Source organism: Oenanthe melanoleuca, chromosome 20 (assembly GCF_029582105.1).
Source record: "Oenanthe melanoleuca isolate GR-GAL-2019-014 chromosome 20, OMel1.0, whole genome shotgun sequence".
Classification (NCBI taxonomy): domain Eukaryota; kingdom Metazoa; phylum Chordata; class Aves; order Passeriformes; family Muscicapidae; genus Oenanthe; species Oenanthe melanoleuca.
The window spans coordinates 8,748,073-8,773,052 of record NC_079353.1 but is presented as its reverse complement, the minus strand read 5'-3'; the positions used below and the strand labels follow the sequence as shown (position 1 = coordinate 8,773,052).

General features: G+C 52.5%; 1 protein-coding gene and 2 pseudogenes across 1 annotated transcript; 2 read left to right on the top strand and 1 right to left on the bottom strand.

Annotated features, from left to right (window-relative positions):
• Window positions 1-6,961: 6,961 nt before the first annotated feature.
• Window positions 6,962-9,470, bottom strand: LOC130261489 (olfactory receptor 14J1-like). The gene is made up of 2 exons (XM_056507791.1): window positions 9,266-9,470; window positions 6,962-8,052 (listed from the first exon to the last, which is right to left on the bottom strand). The coding sequence occupies exon 2, from the start codon at window positions 8,027-8,029 to the stop codon at window positions 7,100-7,102; it is 930 nt and encodes a 309-aa protein (XP_056363766.1). The 5' UTR covers window positions 8,030-8,052; window positions 9,266-9,470; the 3' UTR covers window positions 6,962-7,099.
• A 5,933-nt stretch (window positions 9,471-15,403) lies between these two features.
• LOC130261521 (serine/threonine-protein kinase pim-1-like) lies at window positions 15,404-17,608 on the top strand (annotated as a pseudogene).
• A 3,136-nt stretch (window positions 17,609-20,744) lies between these two features.
• The window catches only part of LOC130261520 (mediator of RNA polymerase II transcription subunit 13-like), a 33,376-nt pseudogene continuing 29,140 nt past the window's right edge, over window positions 20,745-24,980 (top strand).

Here is a 24,980-nt window from a genome sequence, read left to right as displayed (position 1 = left end):
GTTCTTTCTGCTTGCAAGCAATACCTTTCGGCCCACATTGTGCATAGGACATGTTCTATGTCTTACCAATTGGCCCTCTCACTCTGGGGTAATTTTAAAATCATTATCATACATTTTGTCCTTGGCCAGCAGACTTGTCTATTTCCCACACTGAAGCAGGTGGGAGTGGAGGTCTCTTGTCCAAGAGGGACTCGGGCTGGGGCACCTAGAGCTGTCACACTCCCATCTGTTCCTGCGGGAAGAGAAGGTCCTGCCGTGGTCACCAAAATGATTCATGAAAGGCAAGGACAAAATACATTTCAACCAGTTTAGTCAAAAGGATATGTTCATTTCAGTGCTGGGCGGACACACGGGTTTGCTCCCAAAGGCTTTTAGTCTTCTATTTATTCATAAAAGTCATGCATATTTTAAGACACCTACACATATTTACTATCTGTTACCACCCATTCCACATTCGTTATTAAAATTAGTTGCATACTTATTGTGGTTGCATAGTGTTCCCTTGGTATTGGGTTGGTGGTCTTTTCAATGAGTTGGAGGGTTTCAGGAAAGGAAGTAAGGGCTGTCTATCTGGCTCTAAACTTTTTACCTCTGTCCTGTTACTATGACTACCTGACCTGTTAATCCCTTCATTCTGGTCTATATTAGTTTCAGTGCCAAAATTTAAAATGACATGGTTATGATGGGAATGAGGAGCAGGCTGTCCAAACAGGTTCAGCCTACAAGGGGCTCTTTCTTCAATGTGCTCAGACCTCCTAAGGAGACACTCAGCATCAAGGTCACTTGGAGAATGATTCTGTGACTTTCACTCTGAACTGAAAAGTAGAAAAACATTCCCTTGAGAAAAGTTAAGTGATGACATTGAAATCTTCCTCCTTAACAAAACTCCGAACTCTCTCCAAGCATCTGCACAAGGCCTGGAGACTTGAAGACAATTGAAGGAAGACAAAGAGCTCTCAAGGGTTTTCTGTATTTTAATGATCCCCTCAGTGGATTTGGGGCTGAGTCCAGGACCCCCAGGCACTGAGAGAAGGTTGAAGAAACTGCTCAAGGAGTCAGAAGCAAAACTCCAAGTCCCTTGGAGCATCAGTGGCCCCACTGAGGGCAGGGACTGCCAAAGGCTCCCCAGGGACTGGTGAGAGCAGATCCTTGAGGGCAGGATTGCAGGAGCCAAAGGCTGTGAGCAGGAACTGCAATGCTGAGCAAGGCCTGGGCTGGTTGGAGGCAGCAGAAAGGCCAAGGGCTGAGCCCAGGCCTGGCCCAGCAGGGCCTGTCCCTCACGGGTGGCTCGGGGCTGTTCCTGGGGCACTGGGATGGGAGGGGCAGCAAGGACAAATGGCATCACCCTGCAAGCCCTGCCAGCCTGCTCAGGGAGGGCCGGGGCAGCAGCAAAGTGCAGCCCCTGCAAGGAAAGTTCCTTCTGTGGGGCTGCAGAGGCGCTGCCCAGCCCAGGGCACAAAGGCCTGGGTGCCTCTGGCCCTGCCAGCCCTGCCCAGCCCTTGGCCATCTCTCCTGCAGCCTGTGCCCCTGTGCGTGCTGCTCCTCTGCCCTGGCCGGCTGCACACGCCCATCTCGCTGTCCCCCCAGCATTTCTCAGCCCAGCATTGCTGTGCCCTCCCTGGGCTCCCTGCACCCAGCGCTGCCGGCTCCTGGCACACAGAGCCATGGCACGGCCCAGCCTCACGCTGGGACACCTCGGCCACCAGCATTCTGCCCTGGCAGGGACTTTGCTGTTTCCTCACCTCCAGGCTGAACCTTCCAGGCTGCACTTTGGGAGGTTTCCTTCTCTTCCTACTCCCAAGGAAAGCTCTGTCTCCTGCTGTTAACAAACAGAGAAGGGCTGGTAAGAGATGTGGTGGTCAGAGTCTGTTTGGGGTACAGTGACCATGAAATTATGGACGTTTAAAATATTCTGTGAAAGAAGGAAGGCTATCAACAAAACTTCTACACTGGACTACGAGACAGCATAATTCAGTCTATTAAGGATGCAGATTTGGCGAAATGCAGATCTGAGGAACCCCAGGCCTGTCAGCCTGACCTTGGTGCCCACCTTGAGTGCCACCACAGGGCACCTACAGGATGGCTGTGGGATCAGAGACAGCCAGCGTGGATTTCAATATCTGCATTGATGATCTGGATGAGGTCATTGAGTGCTCCATCAGCAAATGTGCAGATGGCACCAAGCTGGGTGTGAGTGTGGATCTGCTGGAGGGAAGGAGGGCTCTGCAGAGGAGCCTGGACAGGCTGGATCCAGGCTCCAAATGCAACAAGTTGAGGTTTAACAAGACCAAGTGACTGGTCCTTATCTTTAGTCCTAACAACCCCTGCACCATTACAGGGTGGGGACAGAGTGGCTAGAGAGTGGCCAGGCAGAAAGGGAGCTGGGGTCACTGATGGACAGCAGGCTGGACATGAGCCAGCAGTGTGCCCAGGTGGCCAAGATGGCCAATGGCTCCTGGATCAGGAATGGTGTGACCAGCAGGACCAGGGCAGTGATTCTTCACCTGTGCTCAGCACTGGTTGGACAGCACCTTGAGTTCTGTGTCCACTTCTGGGCTCCCAATTTAGGAAGGACATGGAGGGGCAGAAGAGTGTCTGGAGAAGGGCAGCAAGGCTGGTGAGGGGTCTGGAACACAAGTTCTGTGAGGAGTGACTAAGGGAGCTTGGATTGTTCATCCTGGACAAAAGTAGACTCAGGAGTGACCTTATCACTCTCTACAAATCCTGAAAGGTGGCTGTAGTCAGGTGGGGGTTGGTCTCTTTTACCAGGCAGCAGCTGACAGAATGAGAGGACACAGTTTTAAGCTGCACCAAGGGAAATATAGATTGGATATTAGGAAAAACTTTTTTACAGAATGGGTGGTAAAGTACTGGAATGATCTGTCCAGGGGTTGGTGGAGATACCATCCCTGGATGTGTTTAATATAAGACTGGGTATGGCATTGGGTGCCATATGGAAATGTTAAGAAGGGGTTGGACCTGATGGTCTTGAAGGTCTCTTCCAACCCTGTGATTCTGTGATTCTGTGATTCTGTGATTCTGTGAATTCCCTGAGTCTTTCAGCTGAATTCTCTGTCCCTGTCCTTTCTCTGTTTTATCTCTGTTGCAGATGGAAACTGCTGGTGCCATTCTCACCTTTATCCCCTCTTTTGAATGCAGACAGATGTTCCCAGATGTGCTAAACAGGTGTTGCTCAATGTTTATGTGGAATTTTTGTATCCTTATAGCACCAAGGAGACCTTTTGGCACTGTGGAAACTCATGGAACCAAAAAGCCCTTGAGACATTGGGGCGGGATGGTGCCAAGGAGAGCATTGTGATACTGCAAATGCAACAACACCATGGTAACACTGTGGAAACTCATGGAGCCATGGGCACTGTGACACAGCAGGGCCTGATGGAACCAAGGAATGAGTTCTGATTCTGCCAAATCTCATAGAACCAAAGGGCCAGTGTGACATTTCAGTGCCTTGTGGACCAAGGGGACCATAGTGACACTGTGGGGTCCATGGAACCAAGGGGCCATGGTGACACTGTGGAGCCTCACTGACCAATGGTCCATGGTGACACTGCAGAGCAGTATGGAATCATGGAGACCACTGTGACACATCATGGTGTCATGGCAGCAATGAGCCATTGTGACACTGTGGGGCCTTGTGGGACCAAGGGACAGTTGTGGTACCATGGAAATTGTGGCAACTGTGTCACCATGGAACCAAGGAGAGAACTGTGACACTACACGACCCCATGGAACTAAGGATTTATGTAACAGTGTGGGACACATGAAACCGAGGGGGCATTGTGACTCTGTGGGGACTCATGGGATTATAGAGACCTTTGTGACAATGTAGGGATTCATGGAACCAAAGGGGCAGTTCTGACACTGCGTGGCTTTATGAAGCCAAGGTAAGCATTGTGTTACAGAATCAAATGGAATTATTGAAAATTATACAATTTTCAGGATTTTTTGTTTTATGTAACTACAGTCAGGGGTGTGTTTACCTTTGACCAGGAGGAGGGGAATTGAAGATTCTCTTCAAAAGACTCTGTTTACAGTGGTTGGGTAAAGGCTGATGAGTTTAACATGTACAGATTGGGAGTAGCCAGAAGATACACAGGAGGTAAATGGACATTAACAACATCACCCCCAGTGTGGTTGGAGGCACCTGGTCTGGGAAAGGATTGGTAAGACAATCAAAGAATGAGGACATAATTCTCTTCAGTGGCAAAAAGGATCAATCACCAATAGGAGATCGAATACTAAGAATTGTGTAATTTAAGATCAGTGAGTGTGAATTTCTTTTGGAATGTGAATATGTGAAAAGCCTAGAAAAGAATCACATGTGATGGAATAATTTTCACTGCACAAACCAGGCATGTGTGGGTGAAATGATTTCTACTGCACATGCTGGCCACAATAACATCCTGGCCAGAAGAAAGTAATGCCTAGACTCTAACAATGAGAAGTTGTTAGGGGGTTTCTGTTTTTCATGCAGTTTCTGTTTTTCAGTGTCAGTCCCACTGAGGTTCATCACCAAGAAGGCTCATCCTGAACTCCTTGGAGAAAGGAATTGGAGGTCCTGGTTGCACAAAGCTCTCAGAGACTCCAAGGCAAAAGCAAAACCCAAAGTCCTCTGAAAAACCTGCAGTCCCTGGGAGCATGAAGGAGCCCCCAGGGCCATTCCTGACCAAGGCTCCCCAGGGACTGGTCCCAGCACATCCCTGAGGCCACTGGGATGTGGGGGGGATGCTGAGGGCAGGACAAGGGGTGGCAGTTCCCAGCCTTGCTGGGGCTGTGCCAGGAGGCCCCAGTGGCTCAAGACAAGGTGTCTCCTCACAGCCCTTGGTGGCACAGACTCTGCTGTGCCCCAGGGCACCAAGACTTGGCTTCTCCTGGGAACTGCCAGCCCTGCCAGGGCCCTTGGCCAAGTCCAGCACAGCTTGTCCTGCTCTGTCCCACAGCTGCTGCTGTGTCCCTGGAGGCTGCACACTCCCATCTCACTGCCCCTGGCTCTGCCCTGCCATTGCCAGCCCTGCCCTGACCTCTGCCCACCCTCACCCTCTGTGCCTTGGGACACACACACATGCACTGAGCTCATCCTCCTCCTCCTCCTGGGTGCTTCTCCTGCCACAGCACTGCCCTGGGAAGGTTCATTGCTCACAGGACCTGCTCTGTTTGTCCTGGTACTTTTTATAGCTCTGATTCTGCCTGTCTGTCAATTCTGTCTTCAAAGAGCTCTCCAAGGAAAAGTTTCATTGAATTGTGGAATAACAGAGGTGGGAAGAGCCCCCTGAGCCCCCTTGGCCTGGGTGGGGCTGGGATGGATTTCCCTTTGCCCAGAGCAGCCCCTGTCCTGCTGTGCTTGGCTCTCATGGCTGGAGTGGGTTTGGTCCCAGCCCAAGGCTTTGGCTGCTCCTGAGCAGGGCTGGCCCCACATGAAGCTTCTCTGCAACCCCCAAACCAATGGGCTTGGACAATGGGGGTGGACAAGTGTTCCTGGGGACACAGGGATGGGACAACTGGGCTGGACTGACCCAAGAGATCTTCCATTCCATGGGATGTCCTGATGAGCAGGGAAATGAGGGGAACAAGAGGGTCTCTGGATTTTGTGTATTAAAACATTTGTCTTCCAAAGCAACCACTACATGTGCTGAATTCTTGTGCTGAATTCTTGTCTCTCCATGATTTTCCTTGCTTTTGCATTTGGACTTTGATTTTTGCTCACCCACCCCAACCAATAATCCCTTTTTTTGGTGACCCACAATTGTTCACCTTATTTTCTCCTGTTTTCTGAGTAAGGAGGGACAGTGACAGAGACACTCTGTTGTCACTTGATGCCCAGAGGAGTTTAACCACAGTCACCTTGCTCAACTCTGCTCTTGTGGCACCCCCAGAAATGTCAGGGCTCTGTCAGGTGCCCACCCCTGACCTGGGCTCATGCCCTGCTCACAGCCCCAGGGGTGTCCAGGGACACGAGTCCTTCCCTGGCACACACAGACAGTTCATTGCAGCAGGGCCAGGGGCTCCCTGGGCTCTGCTGCCACTTCCAGAGCCTGGCAGGGACCTCAGCCCTGCGGGTGTCACCCTGCCCTGCCCCTGTCCGAGGTGCCCCATGGCCAGAGGGATGGACACTGGAGCTCTGGGCACAGGAGCTCATCCCAGCCCTGCATCCAGGGGCTCTCAGGAGACTTTACTCTATGGAAAATCCAGCAACAGCTGAAGGTGTTTGTGCTCACTGGGTTTATGTCCCCTCACACACACAGGATGTTCAGGACTGTGGAATGTCCCTGCACTGCAAACACAGACTCCTGACCCAGTCACTTGATGTCCCTCCAGGCAGGGAAGAACAACCTCTGTGCCCTGGGGTGAGAGGGCACTGCTGGAAGCAGCGCTGGCTTTGCGAGGGCACTGCTGGGACAGCCCCACCCTGAACACTGCCACACTTTTGCTGTCACTGCTGTTCTCCTCTCCAGGGCGCTGTGTTGGGAACATCCTTGAGAGCAAACTGGGAAGGAGATTGAAGCTTTCAGGCCCTGCACTGGGGAGATGCCCTTGCATGATGGAAATGCTGTTGCAGAGCCCAGCTCTGTCCCAGCAGTGCCCATGGCCTGTCCCTGCCTGCAGTGCCTGGACAGTCACACAGCAGGACTGGGACTGAGATGAGAGAGCCATGAGGCCTTAAACCAGCACAGGGGATCTGAAGGGGAGTGTGGAAGGGAAGGAAGGGAAGGTTATAGAGCAGAAGCCCAGGGGCTGCCAGGCAGTGAGGAGTACTGGGGTTCCCTTTTCACCCCAGCTCTGCCTAGAGGCACCAACCCTGCAGCTCCAGAGAATGTCAGGGCGGAGAGATGTCAGGCAAATATGGCAATACCGAGTCCTTTATTTTGTGTAAGCACATATGCAGTACAATTCCTGGGTTATATAGCCTGTGGTTCACACTAGAAATGTGAATAGTGGACTAAAAAAAGGTACAGATAAAAGTTTCACAGTTAACAAATTCTCAAAAATATAATACTTGTGCCAGCAAAAAAGCCCAAAATACACAGAGTGGGCATTAATGAGTAACACCGGAAGAGCTATACAGGGAAATGAGAGTTTATTACTTCTGAAAAGTGTTCATGATCATTTTCCTCAAGCCATCCTTGAGCTCCTGGTTCCTCAGGCTGTAGATGAGGGGGTTCAAGGCTGGAGGCACCACTGAGTACAGAAGTGACAGTGACAGATCCAGGGGTGGGGAGGAGATGGAGGGAGGCTTCAGGTTGGCAAATATGCCAGTGCTGAGGAACAGGGAGACCACAGCCAGGTGAGGGAGGCAAGTGGAAAATGCTTTGTGCTGTCCCTGCTCAGAGGGGATCCTCAGCACAGCCCTGAAGATCTGCACATAAGAGAAAACCATGAAAACAAAACATCCAGAAGTTAAACAGACAATAACAGCAATGAGCCCAAGTTCCCTGAGGTGGGTGTGTGAGCAGGAGAGTTTGAGGATCTGTGGGATTTCACAGAAGAACTGGCCCACGATATTGTCCTGGCACAGGGGCAGGGAAAACCTATTGGCTGTGTGCAGCAGAGCATTGAGAAAGCCACTGGCCCAGGCAGCTGCTGCCATGTGGGCACAAGCTCTGCTGCCCAGGAGGGTCCCGTAGTGCAGGGGTTTGCAGATGGACACGTAGCGGTCGTAGCACATGATGGTCAGGAGGGCAATCTCTGATCCAATGAAAAAGGCAAAGAAAAACACCTGAGCAGCACACCCTGAGTAGGAGATGTTCCTGGTGTCCCAGAGGGAATTGTGCATGGCTTTGGGCACAGTGGTGCAGATGCAGCCCAGGTCAGTGAGGGCCAGGTTGAGCAGGAAGAAGAACATGGGGGTGTGCAGGTGGTGGCCGCAGGCTACGGCGCTGATGATGAGGCCGTTGCCCAGGAGGGCAGCCAGGGAGATGCCCAGGAAGAGGCAGAAGTGCAGGAGCTGCAGCTGCTGCGTGTCTGCCAATGGCAGCAGGAGGAAGTGGCTGATGGAGCTGCTGTTGAACATTTGCTGTCTCTGGGCATCATGCACTGGAAAAAAAGGCATTGATAAATTGCACAAACTTTGTGGAGTCAATCCTATGCTAATTTCTTAAGAATTCGCTCAAAATTCCTTCTCTTTCTCTGGGAAAATTTCTCTTTAAATTTTTAAATTTCGAGCTCACCTTAGCTTGAAAAGCAGCCAGGTGGTGCTTTTGAGTTACTTCCCCTTTCTCAGAGGTGGCAAAAATTCTCATCATCAGCATTTCTGTAAGCATAACTTTGGGGAGCCCAGAGGGAAAACAGCTCCCTGTGCCCCAGTGTACTCAGACCTTCTGGTCCCACCAAGGTGCACTTGGCTCATTACACCTCCCTCTATTTCAGGGTAATCAAACTTAAAATGTGCCGGAAAAATAAAGTGGACTTCTGGAAAGCTCCAATTTAAAAGCGAGTCTCTTTTAAGCCTTTTCTCTTTCCCTAGCACCTCAAGAGGGAGGGTATCCAGACTGGTCTGGCTCTCTGCTGCCTGGAATTTTTCCTACTGGGAGCTGATTCTCTCTCTCCAAGCCTTGTTCTTGTCAGTGCTGCCAGAGCCCAGCCCAGCCTTGGGGGCTCAGCTCTGCCCTGCACACCCTTCCCAGCTCAAGACACTGCCCATGGTGCTGCTGCTGCTGCTGTCTGTAGGCAGAGGAGGGTGAGGAGGCACTTTGTGAGGGAGATCTGAGACAGATCTGCTGATGCCCAGTAGCACAGTGCAGGATTCTCAGTGACACACACACACCTGACAGCCCCTTTCCCTTCCCTTGAGGGGAAAGCTGAGAGCAGCCCTGGCCATGCAGCACCATCAGCACAGCAGGAGGAATCTGCCCTGATGGGGGTGGCTCCTTCCACCTCCAACTTCTCCCCACAGTCCATGGGGAGCTGCCAGGCAGGCTGAGAGCTGCCCCTGGCAGGTGGCACATGCCCTGGGCTGGCCAAGAGCCCTGAGGGCTGCAGGAGCTGCTCTGCAGGACAGCCCTGGGCAGCCCTGGCTGCAGCCCCAGCTTCAGCCCCTGCAGCTGTCCCTGGCAGCAGGAGCCATCCTGCCCTGTCCCTCTGACGGTGCCCAGGGCAGCCCTGCTCTGCAGCACATCCTCCTCATCCTCCTGTGCCTCAGAGAAACTGGGAGAGTCCTCCTGACACATCCCCCAGGCTGTGGGCTGTGCTGGCTCCAGGAGATCCCTCCAGGAGCACAGGAGACATTGCCCTGCACCCACAGACTCACCATGTCCAGGGCTGTGAAGATGTTTCCCCAAGTGAAGCTCAATGTCTTCCCAGTCCTGATTGCCTTCAGCCTGTCTGTGCCTGGCTCCTGTCCCCTCAGTGCCTGCAGGCAGTGCCCTCAGCCCTGCTGGGCTGGGAGAGGAGCTGCTCCTCAGCAGAAATGTCTTTTTCAAGCTTTTCCTGGTTGCCAGTATCTCCCTCTGTGCCAGGAGACACAACACAACAACTTTAATGACCTGCTCAGGAGTTTGTTCTTTTTTAAATCACATTCAGTCCCCAAGAGAGTGTTTTTCAAAAAAACTTTTAAAGAACTCAAAATCAAATTAATATGCCAAAGTTTCTTGAAGTTTTAATGAGTCCCACTGAGGGACAAGACTCAGAAAGTTCCCCAAGGTTCCAGTTAGAGCCAAACACTGGAGGCGATGATGATAGATGAAGAAAAATAGGGGAAAGGTGTCCAGATACTGAGCAAACCTGGATGTGTTTCAGGAACGCAAAGGGCCAAGGCTGAGCCCCAGCCCCTGGCAAGGCACATCCTGTCCCTCCCTCAGTGCTCAGGGCTCTTCCAGGGCACTGGGCTCTGGGGATGTGCAATGCCAAGGGCAGGACCATGGGGCGGCCCCTGCCAGGCTGCTGAGCAGGGACAAGGAGGCAATGAGGCCCCAGCACAGCAAGGCTCACTTGTCCCCTGCTGGCCTCAGGCCCAGGGCCAGCAGCCATGGCCCAAGTGCTGCAGCAGTTGGCTCTGGCAGGGCCTTTCAGCTGCTGCCCATCCCTGTGCCCTCTGCAGCCCAGGCTGTCCTACGGTGTCCATGCCCTGCGCCTCTGTCCCTGCAGGCTGTCGTCATCCCCCGGCTGCCCCACCTCGCTGGCCCTTCCTTTGCTGACAGCTCTGCGTCCTGCCTGCCTCTGCCTGGACACACAAAGCCTTGGGCTGCTCCAGACTCCTTCTGGGGGACATGTTGCACCACAGCCCTGCCCTGGGAGAGAAATTCCTTTCTCCTGTCCATTCTGAACCATCCCAGCTGCCTTTGGCATTAATTCTTTTTTTCTCTGGCTGTTTTCCACTATGTCAGAAGGATCTACCATCCCTGAAACCACCCTTCCATCTCTCTCAGGGCTCTCCTTTGCTCTCCTCAGTCTCCATTTCACTGAGCACAGAGCTCCTTTGTCCCTATCTAGTGGTCAATGATTTGACGCCTTGGGCACCTGGACAAGAAGGACAGTTCTTCTCTACAGGAAGGAAACCACAGAACCCCAGGTTTTGAAGGCAGATCAGAGGCAAAGGCAAGCCAGACCTGTCTGTCACTGGAGCTTTTGTCTGAAAGAAACCCTTGGATATATGTAGAGTTTAGGAGGTGGAATTCCATTTCAGGCATGGGTGCCTGGACCGAAATGACAATTCTTCTCCACAGGAAGGAAACGGCAGAGCCCCAGTGTTTCAAAGACTGATTAGAGGCAGTCCCAAGGAGGCCAAGGCCAGACAGACCTGTTTGTCTTGGCAGCATTTGTCTGGGAGCAACCCTTGGATAGATGGAATTTGGGAGGCTAAATCCCAGTTTTGTCCATGGCCATCTGGAAAAGAAGGACAGTTCTCTTCCATAGGAAGAAAAGTATAGGGCCCCAATGTTTCAAAGTCAGATGACAGCTGGCCCTCAGGAAGCCATGGGAACCTAGACATTCCTGGCAGCTTTTGTCTGGGAGCTATCCTTGGATACAAGGAATTTTAGAGGCAGATTCTCATTTGGCCATGTATGTCTGGACATGGAAGATGTTTCTTTCCATGGGAGAAAAGCACAGTCTCCCAGTGCTTTAAAGGCAGATGCAATGTCGTCCCTATGAGACCATGGCCAGACAGAGCTGTCTGTCCTGGCAGGTTTCAGGTGGGAACAATCCAAGGATATAATCAAATTTGGAGGTATCCCACTTTCAGCCACTGGGCAAATGGAGGAAAAAGAAAGTTCTTTCCCACAGAAACTTCGAGATTTCAGGGGCAGATTAGAAGCAACCCTCAACATGCCAAGGTCAGCTGGACCAGTTCTGGCCCCAGGAGGCCAAGTCAACCTGGTCTGTTCCATATTCTTGGGTCCTTGGAGCGCTGCAGCTTTACAATTACCCCTTGGTTCCATGAGGCCCCACAGTATCACAACAGATCTTTGTTTCCATGACGCCCAGCAATATCATAATGTTCTCCTTGGCTCTGCAGTGGCACAATGGCCCCTTGCTTCCCTGAGGCCTTGCAGTGTCAAAATGGTTTCATGGGACTGCACAATGACACAAGGGCCCCTTGGTTTCATGAGGACTCAGAGTGTCACAATGGTCTCCATGGTTCCATAAGGTCCTGTGGTGTCACAATGGCCCCTTGGTTCTATTGGGCTCCTCAGAATCACCATGGCCCCTTGGTTCCACAAGACCTGGCTGTGTCACACTGGCCCTTTGCTTCCATGGGGGACCATAGTGTCACAATGGCCCCTTGTGTCCATCAGACCTTGCAGAGTCACAGTGGCTGCTCTGGCTCTATGAGGCCCTGTGGTGTCTCAATGGTCCCTTGGTTTTATGCAGACTCAGAGTGCCAGAATTGTCTCCTTGCTTCCATGAGGCCCTGCCAAGCCTCTTGATTCAATGAGGCCTCAGAGTCGCAGAATGGTCTCCAGGATTCCATGAGATCCTGCAGTGGCACAATGGTCTCATTGGTTCCACGAGGTGCTGCAGTTCCACAATGGCCCTTTGGTGTCACAAGAACTTGAAGTTCATAATGGTATCAGCAGGTTCCCCTGTTCACAATGGCCTCCTTTGTTCCACCATGTTCCATACTGTCACAATGGTATCTTTGGTTCCATGGTGACACAGTGTCACAATGGTCCCTTGGTTCCATGAGGCCCTGTGATGTCCCAATGGTCTCATTGGTTCCCTGACTTCTATAACAGCCCTTTGGTGTCACAGTGTGTAACAATGGTATCCTTGGTTCCACAGAGTCAGAATGTCCCTGTGGTCTCACAGAGCCCCACAGTGTCACTATGATCCCCTTGATTCCATGAGGCCCTGCCGTGCTACAATGACCCCTTGGTCATACAAGGCCCTGCAGTGTCACAATGGCCCCTTGGCTCCAGTGGGTCCCAAAGTGCCATAATGGTCTCCATGACTCCCTGAGGCCCCACAATGTCACAATGGACTTTTGGTTCCATGACCCTTTGTACTGACATCAGTTTTCTTGGTTCTGCAGTGTCACAATGGACCCTTGGTTCCATGAGGTGCCTGGCTCCCACAGCCCTCACAGCCCCCACAGCCTTTCATGGACCCTCATGGCTCCTCACAGCCATCCATGGCTGCTCATTGCTCTTCACAGCCCTTGAGGACCCCTCACAGCCTCCTACAGCACCTCATGGCCCCTCACAGACCCTCATGGCTCCTCCCAAAGGAGAATGGGTTGGGCCCAGCTTGTTCCCCTTTTATTTCGGTCCCTTCACAGCGATGAGTAAATAAAGGCTGCAATGGAACCTTTCCCGAGCGTTTCACTTGGGGTTAACTGTGGGCTGAAGCTCTGTGCTGGTGCTGCCCGAGTGTGAACATCCCTGCAGCCCCAAGGCCTTTGCTGTCCCCATGTCCATTCCCTGTCCCCAGTCCTGCCCAAGGCCTTTGCTGTCCCCTGTGTCCATTCCCTGTCCCCACTCCTGCCCAAGGCCTTTGCTGTCCCCGTGTCCATTCCCTGTCCCCAGTCCCACTCAAGGCCTTTGCTGTCCCCGTGTCCATTCCCTGTCCCCAGTCCCGCCCGGCTCTGGCAGCAGCAGCAGCCGCAGCTCAGTGGGCGCTGGCCCGGCCCAGCCGGGGCTCCCGGGCAGGAGCAGCAGCAGCACCGGCCCCTTCCCACCTGCTCCTGCCTCGCTCCCAAGGGCTTTTTCCAGGGGAATTCTGGAGCAGAGCAACAAACACCCACATCCTGATTCCTCAGGGCCGCCTGTGCTGCCCTGACCCAGCCTTCGGAGAGAGAGGGTCGGGTTCCAGCGCTGCTTTCAACCCTGTTTTGCTCACCCTGAGGTGACAGCAGATGCCTTTTTGTTGCCTTTGCCTTGGTAATTGTAGATCTTGGTTGCTCTCCTTCTTCTGCTTTCCACTTGAGTTTTATCTGTAAAACTGAAATTATCGTTTTCAATCAGTGCTACCCAGGGTGCTTTTGTGACAGGGAACTCAGGCTATATATTGCAGGCATCATGAGTAGCAGATTTGAAATGTTCACAAGTCCCTGAGCACAAAGTTGAGGAGAATTAAAGACACACAGGCCACTTTTGCAGTGCTCAAACACAGCCCTGTTGCTGGTGCTGCTGAAATAGAATCACAGAAATTGCCTCTGGAGTGTCAAATAAAATGAAAAAATCCAGCAGGACAAAGAGATACCAGAACTTCTCACCTTGCTTCATTGTTCCTTCCGAGCAGCAGCAGAAAATGGAGATGCCCAGAGGTATTTCCACCTGCTGCTGGTCCCAGTGGGAGCCCAGCCTGCTGCCCAGCCCCAGCAGGATCCTGAGCCCAGCCCGGGCAGCTCCCGCAGTGTCGGGAGCTCAGCGCACGCGGGGCCGGGCCCAGAGCCCCGGGCACGGCCGCCCATTGCGGGGCAGCGGCGCAGGCGGAATGTCCTGCGGCCCAAACCTCCTGCTCCTGCCACACAGCGCCCAGCCTTCTCCCCTGCTCCTCCTCTACAGCACGACACAAATTCCAGCTCGGAGGAGGCTTCCCCAGACAGGGCCCAGGCTCCTGTTTCAGCCTGAGTGTCCTGCAGAGGAACAGGGCATCCTTCAGGCAGTTCCACAAGCTCAGGGTTCTCATCCAATGGGGAATCTGGCATGCAAATAAACTTGCTATACAGGACAAAAGCAGAGGGAATGAATTGGAAAATATTAGGAAAAATTACCCTTACAGACAAAGTTCATTCCCTGCATTTCTCCTTTTGAGATGATTTCAGTCATCTATTGAGAGGTCCAGCTTGTTCTGGTGCTTTTCATGAACTGGTGGTACTTCTGATTTACACCAGGGCAAGAATCAGCTAAATTGAATATAGAAATAATCTCCCTCTGTCAGCCCATTTTCACATTCTAGATAACTTTCAAGATGTCCATAGGAGTGTTGGAATGATTATCACACAACTCTCCACTTCTGCCTGCAGAAATTCTTTCTCTGCATTCAGACAGGGCTGCATTCCTGGTACCACCTCCTGTTTTCTTAGGTTAGAACAGTAACAATGAAAACCTTACCCACGGCACAGCTCTCCAGCCCACAAAGAAAAGAAAGAACAAGTTGTCAAGTTCTCAAAACCTTTGTCCTGCTTTGCTGCAAGAGTCATTCTGCAGTTGGTGGTGCACCTTGTGACAGAAGCTGCACCTTGTCCTCCAGGAAAGGTTCTTGGAAAGAGCAAAAAGGACTGTACAGAAGATTCTGGAAAAACTGAAAACAGCTTTAAAGAAGTGAAATGAAAATGGAAAGAATCAATCCAAGATTTTTTCCTCCATGCATTTTTATGCTCCCTTTTTCCACCTTGAATTACTTCTCCATGCCATTAATTCCAAATGGATTTCAGCTCTAAGATCCATGACTTGGCAAGTTTTAGACACTGTAAAATACCATGAGCCACCCAGGCTTTGCCTTTTCCTTTTTTTCTTGGAAAGGAATGCGGGAGACACAAGTGCAGTGCTTGGGTCAGGTACAAATTCTGCGTTCAGGGAATGTGCTCAGACAGTGTTTGAGCCTCATCAGGGACAATGCACAGCAGCAACCAAGGGGATTCCTCTGCCACTGTGCGGGAGTCAAGACTCTGGATCTTGGCTCAACACAGCCAAGTTCCCGTGTCTGGCCAGACCCAGGGGCTGCCAAAGGGAAGAGCGGGGCTCAGCGCGGGGGGGCAAGCAGGGAAGGGACAAACAGACACACGGACAAACAACCCTAGCACTTCAGTTTCAGCCGCAGCAGCAGGGGCGGCGGCAGGAGCAGCAGCAGCGAAAGAAGCGACTTTGTCGACTCCCTCTTGAGTCTCCTCTCCCGCTCTCGTAGTTCCGCAGACCCTCCCACTCTCCCTTTCCCAGTGTCCCCCTCCTTTCCCAGTCTCCCTCTCCCTGATACAGACCGAGCCATGTCCGCGGAACCGGGCATGGATGCCCCGTCCCTGTTCCTGCCGCGGTCTTGCCTCTGCCGGGCTCTGCCAGTACTGGCGGTGGCTCTGCTGGGCAGGCAGCAGTGCCCGGGGCTGGGGCGCCATCGCCTCCCTTTGGCTCCGCCTGGCACGAGTCCGGCCCCGGCCCCAACGCGGGCTCCAGCCCTGGCCCCAGCCCCGGCTCCTCCCGGGCCCGCGGAGGACACAAGCGGCACTGCCGCTTCCGCCGCCTCTGCTGCGGCTTCCCCGGCCCGAGCTCCGCCGCTCAACAGTGCGGCCACCGCTGTCCCGTTCCCAAGAGCGAACGCCTGGGGCTGCCCGGCCCGGGGCGGCCGAGGGGCGCTCGGGGGCCGTTCCTGGCCCCGGGCCGAGCGCTGACAGCCGCGTCTCGCCGGCAGGGAAGGCGCAGCAGGGCCTGAAGGAGCGGAACCGGCTGGGTTCGCTGCTGGGCCGCGGCGGCTGCGGCAGCGTCTGGGCGGTGACGCGGCTCTCGCTCTCGGACAGTGCCCGGGGAGTGGCGGGGCCGCGGCGGGTGCGGGAGGAGGAGAAGGATGGGACTCGGTAGGGCGGGCGGCGAGCTCATCCCGCTGCTGCCCGTGGCTTGCAGGTGGCCATCAAAAGGACGCCACGGAACCGTGTCCGGCCCTGGGGCGAGCTGGTGAGTGAGCGGAGCCAGCGGAAGAATGCGGGGCGTGCCGAGCAGGGATGAGCCGAGGCCTTGCAGGGATGAGCCGAGGCCATGAAGGGTGGGAGCTGCCAGGACCCTCGAGGGAGAGCGGGCGTGGGTCCAGCAGAGCATCCCGGGCTGGGTGAGGGCTATCCGAGCCCTGGCACGGCATCAGCCCCGCTGACGGCATCGTGGTCCTCCCGCAGCCTGACAGCACCAGCGCACCTCTGGAGGTTGTGCTGCTGGACAAGGTGTCCACTGGCTCCCCTGGTGTCGTTCAGCTGCTGGAGTGGCTTGATCTCCCCAACAACATCGTGATGGTTCTGGAGCGCCCGGAGCGGTGTCAGGACCTGCAGCATTTCATTCGGGCATGGGGGTTCCTGTCCGAGGAGTGGCGTGGGAGCTGTTCTGCCAGGGGCTGGAGGCCGTGCCCACTGCACCAGCTGCGGGGTCTTGCACAGGGACATCAAACCAGAGACCATCCTGCTCAGCCTGGCCACTGGGCAGGCAAAAATTGATCGACTTTGACTGTGGCACCTTTCTCCAAGACAGCCTACACCCCGTTTGTAGGTGAGCCCTCCTGGGGATGCTCAAGGGCACCTCGTGGCCCAGCCTGGGTTTAGCACCGGGGATTCCCCCTATTGCAGCTGGGATGGGATTAATGCTTGAGCCAAGTTGATTTGGGTGGGGTTGTGAGGAAGGCCAGCTCCAAGCCCTGCCAACAGCTTTCAGCACCCACTGTGCCCTGGGCTGGCGCTGGAGCTGGGGCAGCCAGGCCGACAAAAACCCCCATGGGGGTAGCAGAGAGGGGGGTCTGACCCCATGCTCCGGCCAGTTTGGTGTGCAGGCAAGAAAGGGCTTAAACTGCTCCTCTTCCCCTGTTTACCTTAGCTTATTAAAATTTTTTGGAGGCCATGCAGGCAGGGAGAAGAGTGGGTTTTCTCCACCACTGGGTGAGTTTTTCTTTTGTGTGTCGTTGTTGGGCCTTCCCAGGGCTTCTGCTGCCTTCTTCCAGCACCACTGGCTTCTTTTACAACTCTGAGTTTGTACACAAGTCCCAGGTGCTGGCTACAGGGCAGCAGGTCACACCACGTGCCACTGGGGCAGCCCCTGCATGCCCAGGGATATTGGGTCCAGGCACTGGGAGCAGCAGCATCCCCTTCATGAACTCCATCGGTATTCCACAGGAACCCTATCCTACAGCCCGCCAGAGTGGATCCACCACCAATGCTACCACGGCGAGGCAGCAACAATCTCGTCTCTGGACCTCCTGCTGCAGCACTGAGCTCGTGAGCATCCTGCTCTGGCAGCTGCTGAGGAGCTGGCACATGTCCTGCTCTCCTACTCTCCTCCAAACAGAGAATCCATGGGGAATTTAGGCACAACCCTGGGAACACCCAGCATGGCCTGGGCATGGGAATGGGGGGGCAACTTCTCCAACTGATGATTTCTGGTTTCTCTCTTCAGAGTGCCAAGATGTTATTAAGAGGTGCTTGTCCATGCAACCCTTGGACAGGTGTCCTGGGTTGATGTTTTGACTGACTCCTCACCCTGCCCCCCCTTGGCCATGAAGCTGTCAGCTCCCGGGGGAGGGGCCGCCTGGGCTCTGCTCTGCGGACTGGCCTTGGTTTGCCGCGGGCTTGGCTTAAGGGCTTCGCTTGGGGGGGGGCGGTGGCTGGGGGGTTTGGGCTGCTCGCTTGGCTCTGGCTGCTGCTGCTTGTGGCTATCGCTGCTGTGGTGGTGGCTCGTGGCCTGGTTTGTTAGTTAGCTGTTTTTTGCTTGATTTTTTGGCTTTATATTGCATGAATTATTTGGTTTAGCTCGCTGCTGTTTAAGGCTTGCTGGCTATTCCGGCTGTTTTTTTCTTTCTCTCTCTCCCCCTCTCCCTTCTCCCCCTCACCTCCCGAGGATCAGCACCAGCTCCGGAGGGACCCTGCGGCCTGCCTCTGGACACCGGCCAGAGAAGTGTTTCGCCCTTCTAGTAAAGATTGAAGCGTCCAAGTTTCTCTCTCTCTCTCGGTGAAAACTTTTTTGTCATCTGGGTCTGTGCTGGGAAGTGTTTCTCTTGTATGTATTAATAAATAGGTTTTTTCCACTTTTCCCCCTGAGTGAAATATTTTTTCTTAAGTCCAGTGGGATAAAGAATTGGGGGTTTATTCCCTGGGGAGCTCTTCTGGGGGTTTTTTCCCCTAAGTTTTTCCAAACTTGGACATTTCTTATTTGGTGGCCCGTACGGGGAAGGAGAAAGTGGAAAAAACTTTAATAACATCTTGTCTTTAATTTGCCTGTATTGATATCAGTATGTTTTTTGAAGCCATGATGTCTTTTGGATTGGAAGCCTGCCTGTATGTTTGCTCTTTAGAGTTTTTTGAAATCTTAATACCCCTGTGGTCTTTGGGCCTGTTCTCTTACTCAAAGATAGCCCCAGTGTTGTCTCTAGCACGTAGTTTTTTCATGAAAGGAGTATTAACCAAAATACTCATTGGGCTAGGCTTGGTTGTTATGATCTGCCAGAAGTTTATGAAGGTGTTAGAATCCACTTCAGGGATGTACAATTCGTGGTTTGTGTTGTGCACTCAATTCATTAGAGGAGAAGCAAGCAAAGAGGGTTTCTTGCCTTTATTTTCCTTCTCCCCTGAATTATTTACATCTCTGTTAGAAAATGTTCAGCTCTCCCTGAGTGTAAAGGAAACCATCTTTCTGGTATTTAATTTAGTAAGTTTTTTCTATACTGTCTGCAGTTTATACAAAATGAAAGCTGAGATTTCTAGGGATGCAGGTGTTACAACCCCTGATTTGGTAGCAAAGCAGAGTGGGAAGAATTCTGAGTGGTGTGGCAAATGGGAGGAACTGGGCCAAATTCTAAAAGAGTTTTCTGAACCTATAATCTGGGATTTTTCATCTGAACAAATTCAAGACCCAGTCAAGATTGCAAAGTACTTAAAAGAAAAGTGTCAGGACAATTCTAAGGAAAAGAAAATCACTGCAGTGAGCTGGGCTCTGGCGTACGCTTATCGAACCCTGTTAGATAGTGTAGGACAACAAACAAAGGAGAGGGAACAGGGAGATAATGTAGCTACTATTCCAGTTACTCAGACTGCAGTTAACACCTCAGGCTCCAGGACAGGGGCAAAATTAGACAGCAAGCTTCAACCTATGGCTGTGGCTGCCAGTACCAGGAGTAGGAAGTGCACAAAGAAAACAGATCGGCCGGGGGAGGATGATGATGATGAGGATGCAGGAGAAGGACCTTCAACTCCCCCGATATAAAATCCGAAGTTAAAGTGACTGATGTGAGATCAGAAACTAATAATGAGTCCCTTTCCCTGAAAGATCTTCGTGGTCTAAGAAAAGATTATACAAGGCAACCTGATGAATCCATAATTAGTTGGCTGGTCCGGCTTTGGGATGCGGCAGGTGAGGCAACCATCCTGGATGGCACGGAAGCGAGACATTTGGGATCCCTGTCTCAAGATCCAGTCATCGATCAAGGTATGATGAGGGGAGCTAATCCTCAGAGCCTCTGGTCACGTGTATTGGACAGTGTGGCACAAAGATATCTCTGCGCTGATGACCTGTACATGCAGCAGACCAGATGGAAAACCATCGAGCAGGGAATCCAACGTTTGAGAGAGATGGCGGTGACAGAAATTATTTTCACAGATGACGTAACAACTAGAAATCCAGATCTGGTACCGTGCACACCGATTATGTGGAGGAAGCTTGTGAGGCTTGGGCCATCTGAATATGCCTCAGCTCTTGCAATCATGAAACAAGAAGACATATACGAGACAGTGCTTGTTATGGTAAAGAAGCTTCGGGCGTACGCTGATGCTGTGCATGGCCCAACGCATGCCAGGATTGCAGCCGTAAAAACACGTTTACAGAACTTGGAGGATAAGTTGGAGGAAAACCATAAGAAGCTGAGAGAGGAAATCAAGGAGGATCTCCTCCAAATCTCAGCTGTGCAAATCAGACATCCTGGCAGTCAACGCAGACGCTCCTCTGCTGAGGAGAGAAGGTACACCCCACGTGCGGAGTTGTGGTTTTTCTTGCGTGACTGCGGAGAAAACATGAAGAGGTGGGATGGAAAGCCCACAGCTGTTCTGGCACGACGAGTGCGTGATTTGAAAGAAGACAAGGCTCAACAAAAAGGTTCCGTCAGAAAGAGAGCAGCTCCAGTCGCCCAGAATCACAGTGCCACGTATGAGGAGGATGATGACGACATGTCCGATTCACTTGAAGGAACTTCTAAGACCTATGCCCCCGTCAAAAAGGATAAACAGGCTTAGAGAGACCCTGCCTCTAGCCAGGGTGAGGCCAGGGAAAACCGATGTTTTGGACCGTGTGGATTCGGTGGCCTGGCACATCGAAACCACAGAAGTATAAAGCTTTAGTGGACACTGGAGCACAGTGTACTATATTTCCATCAGGATGTGTCGGAGAAGAGACCGTTTCTATTGCTGGTGTAACAGGTGGATCACAGGACTTTACCATAGTGGAAGCGGAAGTGAGTCTAACTGGAAGAGAGTGGAAGAGATATCCGATTGTGACTGGCCCAGAGGCCCTGTGTATTTTGGGAATAGATTTCCTTCAAAGTGGGTATTTTAAGGACCCAAAAGGCTTCAAGTGGGCATTTGGGATAGCGACTGTGATGGCAGAGAGAATCCGGCAATGGGACTCCTGAGGGTAGAGAAGCAGAGGGTACCGATTGCCACTTCAATAGTACCTTGCCGGCAATATAGGACAACTCGGGATGCTGTGATCCCGATCCATAAGATGATCCGGGAGCTGGAGCGCCAAGGGGGGTGAGCAAAACCCACTCACCCTTCAACAGTCCCATCTGGCCTGTGCGCAAGTCTGACGGAGAATGGAGATTGACAGTGGACTACCGCGCATTGAATGAAGTCACCCCACTGTTGAGCGCTGCCGTGCCGGACATGCTGGAGCTCCAGTACGAGTTTGCTTTCACCTGGAGGGGCGTGCAGTACACCTGGAACCAACTGCCCCAGGGGTGGAAGCACAGTCCCACCATCTGTCATGGACTGATCCAGGCTGCACTGGAAAAAGGTGAGGCTCCAGAACATTTGCAGTACATCGATGACATCATTGTGTGGGGAAACACAGCAGAAGAAGTGTTTGAGAAAGGAGAGGAAATGATCCAAATTCTCCTGGAAGCCGGTTTTGCCATCAAGAAGAATAAAGTTAAGGGACCTGCTTGTGAGATCCAGTTCCTAGGAGTGAAGTGGCAAGATGGACAGCGTCAGATTCCTACTGATGTTATTAATAAAATCACAGCTATGTCTCCACCTACTAACAAGAAGGAGACACAAGCTTTCTTGGGTGCTATAGGCTTTTGGAGAATGCACATCCCCGAGTACAGTCAGATTGTGAGCCCTCTTTACCAGGTTACTCGGAAGAAGAATGATTTTCATTGGGGCCCAGAACAACAACAAGCCTTCATCCAGATTAAACAAGAGATCTCCCATGCAGTAGCTCTTGGCCCCGTCAGGACGAGGCCAGATGTGAAGAATGTGCTCTACTCTGCAGCTGGAAACCACGGTCTGTCTTGGAGTCTGTGGCAGAAGGTGTCAGGTGAGACCCGAGGCCGACCCCTGGGATTCTGGAGCAGAAGTTACAGAGGGTCTGAAGGTAATTATACCCCGACAGAAAAGGAAATCCTGGCTGCTTATGAGGGAGTCCAAGCTGCTTCAGAGGTGATTGGCACAGAAGCACAACTCTTTCTGGCACCCCGGTTGCCAGTGCTGGGGTGGATGTTCAGTGGGAAGGTTCCCTCCACCCACCATGCCACCAGTGCCACATGGAGCAAGTGGATAGCCCTCATTACGCAGCGCGCCCGGATCGGGAAATTAAATCGCCCAGGGATCTTAGAAATAATTACCAACTGGCCAGAGGGAGAAAGTTTTGGTGTGACAGATGAGGAACAAGAACCGGTGACCCGGGCTGAAGAAGCACCACCTTACAACCAGCTACCGGCAGAGGAAATCCGTTATGCCCTGTTCACCGACGGTTCCTGTCGCATTGTAGGGACAAATCGGAAATGGAAAGCAGCTGTATGGAGCCCTACACGACGGGTTGCAGCAGCTACTGAAGGAGAAGGAGGGTCTAGTCAATTCGCTGAACTCAAAGCTGTCCAACTGGCTTTGGATATTGCCGAAAGAGAAAGGTGGCCAAAGCTCTATCTTTACACTGATTCCTGGATGGTAGCCAACGCTTTGTGGGGATGGCTGCAGAGATGGAAAGAGACGAACTGGCAGCGCAGAGGAAGACCAATCTGGGCTGCAGAAGAGTGGAAAGACATAGCTACTCGGTTAGACAAGCTACCTGTGAAGGTTCGCCATGTGGACGCCCATGTCCCCAGAAGTAGAGCTAACGAAGAACAGCGAAATAACCATCAAGTAGATCAAGCAGCAAAAATAGGGGGGTTGGAAATAGATTTAGATTGGAAACATAAGGGAGAGTTGTTCCTGGCTCGATGGGCCCATGATGCCTCAGGCCATCAGGGGAGGGATGCCACCTATAAGTGGGCACGAGACCGAGGGGTGGATCTAACCATGGACAGCATTACTCAAGTTATTCATGATTGTGACACTTGCGCTGCCATCAAGCAGGCCAAGAGGGTGAAGCCCCTCTGGTATGGAGGACGGTGGTCCAAGTACAGGTATGGGTTGGTTTGGCAGATTGATTACATCGCCCTGCCTCAGACCCACCAGGGCAAACGTTATGTGCTGACCATGGTGAAAGCCACCACCAGATGGTTGGAGACTTACCCTGTATCTCACGCCACTGCCCGCAACACCATCCTCGGCCTGGAAAAACAGGTCCTTTGGAGGCATGGTACTCCTGAGAGGATCGAGTCAGACAATGGGACTCATTTTAAGAATAACCTTGTCAACACCTGGGCTAGGGAACATGGTATTGAGTGGGTGTACCACATCCCTTACCATGCACCAGCTGCAGGTAAAGTGGAGAGGTACAATGGATTGTTAAAGACCACCTTAAAGGCATTGGGTGGGGGATCCTTTAAGAATTGGGAGCAGCATTTGGCAAAGGCCACTTGGTTAGTCAACACTCGAGGTTCCACCAACTGAGCAGGTCCTGCCCAATCTGAGTGCCTTAATACAGTAGATGGAGACAAAGTCCCAGCGGCCCATGTCAGAGGATTGCTAGGGAAGACAGTATGGATTAATCCTGCCTCGAGTACAGGCAAACCCATTCGGGGGATTGCCTTTGCTCAAGGACCTGGATGTACTTGGTGGATAATGCAGAAAGATGGAACAACCCGCTGTGTACCTCAGGGAGATCTGACTGTGGGATGAGACAGAAGGAATATGTAAATGTTGAAGGTTTGAGCAAGTCAGAGGAAGTGTTTATATTGTGTTTAATGAGTGTATATCCCAATCGTGTGTCAATGATCACGATATGGGATAAGGGGTGGAATGTCCTGGGTTGGTGTTTTTGACTGACTCCTCACCCTGCCCCCTTGGCCATGAAGCTGTCTGCTCCCGGGGGAGGGGCCGCCTGGGCTCGGCTCTGTGGACTGGCCTTGGTTTTTTTCTTCTTGCGGTGGCTCGCTTGGCTCTGGCTGCTGCTGCTTGTGGCTTTTCGCTGCTGTGGTAGTAGTTTGTTGCCTGGTTTGTTAGTTAGCTGTTTTTTTCTTGATTTTTTGGCTTTATATTGCTTGAATTATTTGTTTTAGCTTGCGGTTGTTTAAGGCTTGCTGGCTGTTTTTTTTTTCTTTCCTTTCTCTCTCTCTCCCTCTCCCTTCCCCCCCCACCCCCACCTCCCGAGGATCAGCACCAGCTCGCTCCAGCGAACCCTGCGGCCTGCCTCTGGACACCGGCCTGCCTCTGGACACCAGCCAGAGAAGCATCTCGTCCTTCTAGTGAAGATCGAATCATCCACGTCTCTTTTTCTCTCTCGGTGAAAATTTTTTTTGTCATCTGGATCTGTGCTGGGAAGTGTTTCCCTTGTATGTGTTAATAAATAGGTTTTTTCCACTTTTCCCCCTGAGTGAAATATTTTTTCTTAAGTCCAGTGGGATAAAGAATTGGGGGTTTATTCCCTGGGGAGCTCTTCTGGGGGTTTTTTTCCCCTAAGTTTGTCCAAACTAGGACATATGTTCAATCTGTGCAGTTGACACTGAATCCAAGAACTTCCTAATGCAGTTTGAATATATATGAAAATAAAGACCCATGACGGCAGACAATCAGACTGTGTCCCTACCCCCACATCACCACTTTCCCCATCCAACCCCTGGCACTCAGAGTAGCCTTGTGCAAATGTGAGCTCCCTCCATCACAGGCTGTGCCTGCAGCTTTCAGCTCCTTGGCACCAACTCCTACCTGTTTTCCTTGGGGAAGGAGCTGCCCAAGACACAGAGAGATGTTCATTTATTGTCATCCAACTAACCAAGGGAAGGCACAGCTCCATAAAAAACAGAAGTCCAGCCCAAATAGTGCTGGTGAATGGGGCCACATCCAGGGATGTCCCCAGGGCTCAGGACTGGGGCCAGGGCAGTTCAATCTCTTTATTGCTGATCTGGATGAGGCCATCGAGGGCACCCTCAGTCAGTGTCCAGGTGAGCCCAGGCTGGCTGGGAGTGTGGCTGTGCTGCAGGGCAGGAAGCTCTGCAGAGGGATCTGCACAGGCTGGAGCCATGGGCCCAGGACAATTGGATGAGGTTCACCAAGGCCAAGGGCCAGCTCCTGCCCTGGGCTCACAACCACCCCAAATCCCTGGCTGTGCCCTGCCCCTGATCCCCACAGCCTGTTCTGTTTCCTTCATCCCTGCATTGCCAGGCACTTTCTGGGACAAGGGAGCTCTGCTGTGGGGATGGAGGGAGGTGCAAGTGCCACCACTGCAGTGGGATCCACAACTCATCAGGTT

What these genes read in the sequence shown, in the direction of transcription:
- LOC130261489 (XM_056507791.1), bottom strand. Translation starts at nt 8,029, where the DNA reads ATGTTCAACAGCAGCTCCATCAGCCACTTCCTCCTGCTGCCATTGGCA.